The following is an 8,117-nucleotide window of genomic DNA, read 5'->3' on the forward strand; positions in this document are numbered from 1 at the left end:
TTATGTCAGGTCCCAGAGATCTGACCAATCATCTGTGCGGATCATCTGTGGCCTGAAACTGAGGCTTAACCTGAGACTGCATGCTCTATCCAATGAGCGTTCAATGTGGTGACATTTTGAACGGCCCTCTGCTACGATCACCATTTTCATTAACACAGGATCCTGTTTGGGTGTGGCTTTGCATCCTGTTTCGAGTCTCCTGTTGGAAAAAGATTCAGAAGAGAACCCAGCCCACAAAAATGTTGCAGAGCGAGAGGCTCTTTAAAGCACCCAAACTGCCTCTGTCCCATTGGCAGATTGTGTGAGGCCCTGAGGCTTTTCACTGCAGACATCCAGCCACAAAATGAGCCGACATTCCTTTGCCACGTGGCCAGAAGAGCCCCGAACTGCTCTATCAGCACGAGTCCGACACTCGGCTAGCCTTCTCACCGCCTCCACCGGCCAAGTAGTCACAGGACAGCATCCACGTTTTTTTTCTTTTTTTGAGGAATTCACTCCTCAATTTCCAACGAGTGAAAAGCGATGACTAAGGCAGGCATAATATAAGATGCAGGTGCTTTCATCTTTCATGCATGCAGCAGACTAAGACAGGAAGATCCCTGTGTATTCCATCATGCGGCCTGGGAGTGTTTTGGGCCTGAATCGTAGAAAGTCTCTGAGTTTCTTATGAAAGCTGAGTTTAAAGTTTGTTTGAGAAAGTAAGATGAAAATTTCTGCCAAAAAAAAAAAAAAAAGCATTAAGAATGAGTAACGATGTGACGAAGGCAAGCATCCACTTTTAGAACAGCTAGAAATAACTTGATGCTGACATCATTTGATTTCAATAGTCTTCAGTGCCTTTTGAGGAAAAATTCACATGAAGACAAGGTAATTCTATACTTGGTCAATAAAAACTATTTCACTCATCGCATTTTTCTTCAGAATCCAGTTCAGTAACTTTTGAAGATCCATCAGAGATATATTTAGTCTTAGTTAGGAATCGGTCAATTACAGTTTGGCATCTCTCACAGTAGTCAATTTTCTGGATCACCAGATCTGGAATATAGTTTGATGTTTGCTTGATCTTAAAGGGATTGCATTCCGCATTTTTGTCCGACTGTTGACGATAATTCTATACCCTATCTCCCCAGAAACAGTCACAATATTCTGTTGTGTTCTGTTATGCAGATGTGAACATAGGGGGCTCTGTAGGAATGTGCTGATGCGGAAATGGATTGCTGTGAGTAGTGAGTACGAGAGAAGAATAAAGTATCAGACTGAAGCACATGAGCTCTCCGGCTAAGTATTTTATTACGGTTACTAAACACCACATATTAATTCAGAACTTTGTTTGTCTGACAGCAGGATTACGCACAAACAAACTATTAGAAGCATCTCTTTCCTTTTCTACAAGTCCGTAGACAATTAAAGAAAAAGGTACCACTTGAAGTTTTCATTGTCGAGTCGCAGCTTAAAGCCACATTATCTCAGGCAGAGGCAAATGACTTCACCACGTCTGACAGAATGGAAAGTCACTTGTGGGCAGACGGAGCAAAACCACAAAATTGCTGTGAAAATATGACTAAAGACAGAATAAGCAGGAAAAAGAAGACACACGCACCACATAAGACAATGGAGCCATACGACACTCAAGAGGCTGTGGACGTCTAAAGTCTCCTGCCTGTCCAGACAATGATCTGATGGACTGAAACGGCCAATGGACAAAGGTAGTCGTTGCCTGTAAGGTGAGGAACTTATCCTGATATCTGATCTTTGGATTTTTATTCCATCTCCAGATGCCAATAAGTCACAGGACAAAGAGACATTGGCCACGGGGAACAGTGACCACAGCACGGCTGTGAATAGATTAATGAGCTGCTATGTGTGTGTGTGTGATGTAGCAAGCCATCGGCTTCGATTGTGATAGAAGGGGAATGTCAAGAATGTGCAAAACATACCTCTTACACCTGGATGGTAAAGAGAACAAATAAACGACCACACGCAGCTCAACCAATCACACGCACATGGCTTTAAAAGTGCGCCACCGCTTCACAAATGGAGTTCAGCTAAAGTTATTGAAGCAGAAGTGAGTTGTACTTTTGTTTAGAACAAGCCGTAGCAGTGAATGAACGCTCATTTGGGACCCATGAGTGTATTTATAAACCAGAAGAGCACTCAGAGCACAGACCTCCGCCTAGCAGCTCATTCCCCTGCTAATTAGATTTACACCATCCACATGGTGATCTGGATCATCATCAAAAGGTTCTGAATTGTTCTTGGTATCTTTATACACCATGAAAAGTAAAAGTGAATCAGACTTAATGTGTATTTTTTAACTGATTTTTGAATCCATAAATGCCATTTCCAATGTTAAAATGTAATACTTTTTTTCCTGGCCTCATTCTGGATGAAATTCGTTGGTGAGATTGAGGCCCCCACCCTACATGGCCGCGTCACATTCCATAAACATGGGTCAATAATCAACTGAGATTTTGCTCCATTGGCTGCAATGTCAACAAAAAAGTCAAAGTGATCCAGAATCCAGGATCTCTTGTGGATCCTCACCAAAATGTAATCAACTGTTCCTGGTAACATTCCCAATATTTCCTTTCCTGAAAGTTTCAGCAAGAGCCGTCCAATTATTTTGAGTCAAACAAACCAGCATAACCTCAGCAGAGGTCAACAGGATGGTGTGTGTCTACTTCACCGAGGGCAACGGTGTCAACGCTTTAGCTCTGCGGGAGGAAACACTCGTTTATTTGATCAATTTATTGTTGATTTAGATTTTGTTTTTCATCACATTAGATGACAATGAACAACTTTCCACTATAATCCACAAATTTGCAAACGTGGGCGCATGTCAGAGATAATGGCCCGAGTCAGAAGTTACAGGATGAAACTGACAAGTCTTCAAGCCAGTGACGCAACGCCTCCATTTTGTTTGTGCACAGCACATAGCCTGAAGCTGTCGGAATACAATAGGAAGCTCACAACTCAGCACTGCGAGTGCTGGGAAGCGTGCGGACTGTAGCCTAGCCAGCCGGTAACGGTAATTACAGCAGGCTGACTGGAGACAACCAGGAAGGAAGGAACCCTCTCTGTGAGCCGATAGGCCCGGCAGCAGCGAGGAAACAGCAGACTCTGCCCCTGCACCAGAGCCTCCAGTGTTATCTCACCTCTCTGAAATCTGACGGCATGTTCAGGCAGCAATGCCAAAGCAGAGGAGGTGCCCCCCCCCCCCCCCCCAAAGGAGAGATGCCGACAGATTGCAGTGAAAGTCAGTCACCGCCAGATTCAGGAGAATCATTTGTCTGCCCAGCTTCTGGAAACAGGTAACTTCGCTCGACTCAATATTCTGGCTGGTCTCACAGTAAACTCATCAAATGGATTCATCATTCTGCCGAGTGCTTCCTGAGTAACCCGCAAAGCTTTTCTTTTTACGCAGGGGCAAACTCCAAAGCGAAAGAGCCATATCATAGCAGTATTACAGCCTGACCAGAGCAGCAGGTTCTAGAAGCCAACCCCCCCCCCCCCCCCCCCCCCCCGAATAGAGAAGTGTCATGTTGAAGAAAACAACACATGACCAGGAGAGATATCAGCGGCGCCTGAATCTGTCAGCAGGAGAGTCTGTCAATAAGACTAACCCAGATGAGCAGAGAAATGTGCAAAGGTTGACTCAGTAACGGCCATGTTGTCGGGGGGGGGACTGGTATAGCAATACAGGAAGACTCTCACAAAGCATAGGGGGGGGGGGGGACTGGTATAGCAATACAGGAAGACTCTCACAAAGCATAGAGTCGGCAGGACTGTCCAGTCACCATCAACCTGCTGCAGCACCAGGAGGCTGTTAAACTGAGAGAGTCAGACAGCAACACGGGTCAAATCATACATCTGCATCCTTCTCGTTTACCAATGGATCCATTTATTGATTCTCCAGAACATTGATTAGCGGAGGCGATCGTTCGTGATTGTTTGCGTGCGAGATAAGACTTTAGGGGAACTATAAAAGCCATTGAGTCGTGTTTCTAATAATAAGTTGGAAGGGTGAACTTTTAAAAATAAAATGTTTTTAGGATTTCAAATCGAATGGCCGTCATGTCAAACAGTCACCAATGGGCGGTTTGTTTTTACAGAAATCTTTGTTTGTTTTTCATGCGACTGAGTGTTTACCAGTAGAATCGTTTGAGTTGCTGTTGGCAGGAGTCGAGGTGACGCTTCCACATGACGCAGGCCTTCATTTGGCTGCACGACCGGAGTGTTTTCACCACCAGGCGCTGTTGTTAAGCTAAACTCCAGTAGAGCCGGTAATTACAAACTAAAAATGACGTACCGGCACAAGGATTCGCAGTTGTAAACGAGTGAGGCGGCGCTGAAGCGTGAATCGGGCCTGAGAGCATTTTCACACTCAGTCGAGGATAGTCCTGAAAGATGGTCTGCAGAATGTCATCAGAATAAGTTTGGGGACGGGGAATAAGTGGGATGGAGTGTCTGATCAGCAGCAGTCTGGCTGCACATGTAACCAGTAACCAGAGTCTGCCATTCACAGATCCATTCAGTGACTCTGACGGCACACCTTCCTTTATACTCCACAGACTGGAGACTATTTACACGCTGCTGAGCAGGTGGAGTCAGTGTGAGGAAAGGTTGGAAGGAATTCAGACACCACTGGAGAGGTCAATAAGTTTTAATGACGCCACCACTGCCAGTCAAACGTGGCCATGTTGAGGGATTTAAAAAAAAAACTCAAATCAAAGACGGATTTTTCCGTTTCTTGTCTTTGAAATGTAAAATAACTCGTAAAATTTCAGTTTGACAGTAATACGCGCGGCAACGTGATTTACGCTGCTGTGATCAGCTGCGCAATGAAAACACGTGTTCAATAAAACAAATCCGATTCAAACCCGAAACGACGCCCCGATCGGTTTAAAACTTGAGTTAAACTTAATGGTGAGTGTGAACTTTTTTTTTTTTTTTTTTTTTTTTTTACTGCTTGTTACACTCAAAAGTCACACTATAGAAACCAAAAGAAAACTTACCTCAGATCTCAACCCGGTCCTCACGCTGCTTCCGTCGGACCGGCTCGTGGACTGACGTGGGTCGGACTCACTGACAGCAGGTTTCTGCGTGAGGGCGGTGCTCGTGGGTCGGGCGCATCCCCGCGCTGCTGTTTCACCCACACCCACAGTCCACAGGCATCACTGCTTCACCCGCCGCGTCCCACGGAAGAGCCGACGCTGCACCAAAGGGTTAAATTTTCACGAGTGGAATTTAATCAGGTCGATTGGTGATTCCAGAAAAAAAAAAGGGGGAGGGGGGGATTTAAATCAAGCTTGTTTCAGTACTTGGGTTATAATGAATGGGTATAAACCTAAGGTGCAATTTAAAAGTGATAGTAGTGAAAGCAGTAATATATATATATATTTACGTTTTTTTATGTGTATCTAGTACCTGAAAGAGGCGACAGAAGTTACTCAACACGTTTACAGCGTCAGCAGAAATAGTCTTAAAACCGACACCGCAGAATGACAGTGTAGAACTGACTAGCCATCTGGTGGCCGTCCTATGTAACTACACGCGAATGGCTTAAACTCGCTTAAGTTCCACGTTCATAAAGGGAGAACGTCTAATTGCGTCGTGTTTATTAGAATCAAGTCATCTTTGCACCACAATGCGGATAAATGTAATTGTTTTCAACAACAAAATACCGTTCATGAAAGTTTGCTCCATTTCAGAACGTGTCGTTTAGGATCAAATCGTTTATGTTTTAGACAGGAACGCGTGTAAGAGGTGACGTCATCCGCCGTTTGCGTCGGTCGCCATCATCGCCACGCCCTCCTCAGAGTGCATCATCGGCAGGCTCAGCAGCAGCATCAGGACCAGCAGCAGCATGACGCAGGTCGCCCTGCTGGCTTTGGTCCTCACGGCGGGCTGCAGCAACTGCATCCTCCCTGAGATAGTGGACTCGGGCGTCAGTTACATTCTGCAGGACGATTCCACGCGTGGACGAACGGAGCTGGAGGGAGAGCGACTGTCAGAGGAGCCCGAGGATGCGTCTCACCAAGTAGGAATTTAGTCTGTTTCACAGCTTGTAGAAGTTCCTGCAAGATATTTGTGAGAATATTTTATTATGATATTCAAAGGCAGCAGTGGACGCCGGGGGGGGGGCATGTGTTGACCTCGAGGCTCACTTTCCGATCTTTGCAGGGAAGCGAGGAGCGCGTCGGTCTCAGCCCTCATCCCTCTGACCTTCATCACAATAAAAGCGACGAAGAGGCTGACGGTGAACCCGTCTTTACCGCAGCAGAGCAGGTCGGACTATGTCACCCAAAATACAGGGATTCATTATGAAGAGCTGTTTTCCTTGATGAAAGAATCCTAACTGATGTCCCTCCTTCACGCAGGAGACAAACAACATCACAGCAGCCCTCCAGTCCGCTGAGCTGTGGAACAATATTGATTACGTATATGCAGAAAACCATTTTTATGTTATCCTTGATTTGTTAGATTAAGTTAATTGTATATATATACCTGCAGTATTAGTGAAGATGACGCATGGAAAGGACGTCACGCTCCCTCTCGTCTGCAGGGCTGTGTGACTGAGGAGGACTGTGGGGTGGGACGGTATTGTCTTTCTGACTTGCACAACTCTAAGTGTCTGCCTTGCAAAGCGACTGATGTGGTGAGTGAACCTAACTTTACAGAGAATCTATTTTCCATTTGTGTGTCTTTCACATCAAGCATCAGTTTAGGGGCCGCTGGTGTTTCACTTCAAGGTTAAATTACAGCCCCCCCCCCCCCCTAACCCTAACCCCAACTCTCATTATTCCTGGGAGTCAAACTAAACTGTTAGTTCAATTTAAGGCTGACGTGAGTGCTGCTGATTTTGCCACGCCATCACTGGTTGTGGGAGAGTAAAAAGCCATCTGGGCGGATTAAGGTTCAGACACAGGCACAGGGTGCAAGGATTATAAATACACAGAGGACAGGAGCCGTGTGTATAGGAGACCATTTACTATATAAGCCCAAATTAAGAATTGCTGGATATATATGATTTGTAATTATTAATATTTAACAGACTTCACGCTTAGAGAATAATTGCCGTTAACGCGCCGGTGAGTTTTGTCCTTGTGGCGCTAAAGATGCTGACTCATCTTTCTTGTTTCTACTCTTAAGTCGTGCACAAAGGATGGGCAGTGCTGCGGTGAGCAGCTGTGCGTGTGGGGCCAGTGCAGGCAAAATGCCACCAAAGGAGATGCAGGCAGCACGTGTCAATACCAGACTGACTGCAACACTGACCTCTGCTGTGCTTTGCATAAAGGTACAGGACAGCAGTGGATGCTTCGTGCCTCTCTGCATCCTCTTGGAAAATGTGTGTGCGTGCGTTTTTCTGTGTGTGTGTGTTCAGCCCTGCTCTTCCCCGTCTGTTCGGCCAAGCCCATTGAGCGCGAACGCTGCTTTGGGGCTTCCAACCACTTGACAGAGCTTTTGCCCTGGGACATCCAGGATGACGGTCCGAGGAAACATTGCCCCTGTGCAGGGGCGCTCCAGTGCCAGCAGCTGGGGTGAGTGCAGCGGACTTATTTGTTTTTGGATGTCTTAAATCTAAAATGGTTGCTGTTGATTTGAAGGATATTAAAGCTTTGCACTCGTGTGTTTGACAGGCGAGGCTCCATGTGCCTTAAAGGAGAGGACAAAAGTGAAGAGGACCTGACAGACACTCTGTACTCAGAAATAGACTATATAATCTAGACCTGACCATTGCCTTGTATGAACATCCCACCAGGGAGTCACTTCGGACTCCAGAGATTTGCGAGAGTCATGCACGGCACTTTTTGATCCAAAGTTATTAAAGCATGAGAAGGAACGAAGATGCACGTCTTTAATTTGTTTTAATCGAAACCTGAGGTTCACAGTCTTTCCATGTTTCTGAAAATGGAGATATGGTCTCTGTCGGAAAACAGTAAGAAGAAGAAATCTGATTTTGTGCTGCATGTGCTGTAAAACCACCAACACTCTTCCAACGGCTCTTCTAAATCTGATGAAGCATTTTCATTAAGAGTGCTGTTTGGCCTAAAATAAAAGGAGCCATGTTTGACAGCCGCCCTTTATGTCATCATACAGAACATGTCTTTCTGTGG

At 45.6% G+C, this 8,117-nt stretch overlaps 1 protein-coding gene across 1 annotated transcript; it reads left to right on the plus strand.

Moving 5' to 3' along the window:
* The first annotated feature begins 5,866 nt into the window (after positions 1–5,866).
* On the plus strand, positions 5,867–8,042 carry dkk3a (dickkopf WNT signaling pathway inhibitor 3a). Its single transcript, XM_068742149.1, has 7 exons — positions 5,867–6,040; positions 6,193–6,288; positions 6,381–6,440; positions 6,566–6,658; positions 7,153–7,297; positions 7,385–7,541; positions 7,641–8,042. Exons 1-7 carry the CDS (start codon positions 5,867–5,869, stop codon positions 7,726–7,728), a joined length of 813 nt encoding a protein of 270 aa, XP_068598250.1. The 3' UTR covers positions 7,729–8,042.
* Positions 8,043–8,117: the final 75 nt, after the last annotated feature.

The sequence above is a fragment of the Brachionichthys hirsutus genome, chromosome 1 (assembly GCF_040956055.1).
Source record: "Brachionichthys hirsutus isolate HB-005 chromosome 1, CSIRO-AGI_Bhir_v1, whole genome shotgun sequence".
Taxonomy (NCBI): Eukaryota; Metazoa; Chordata; class Actinopteri; order Lophiiformes; family Brachionichthyidae; genus Brachionichthys; species Brachionichthys hirsutus.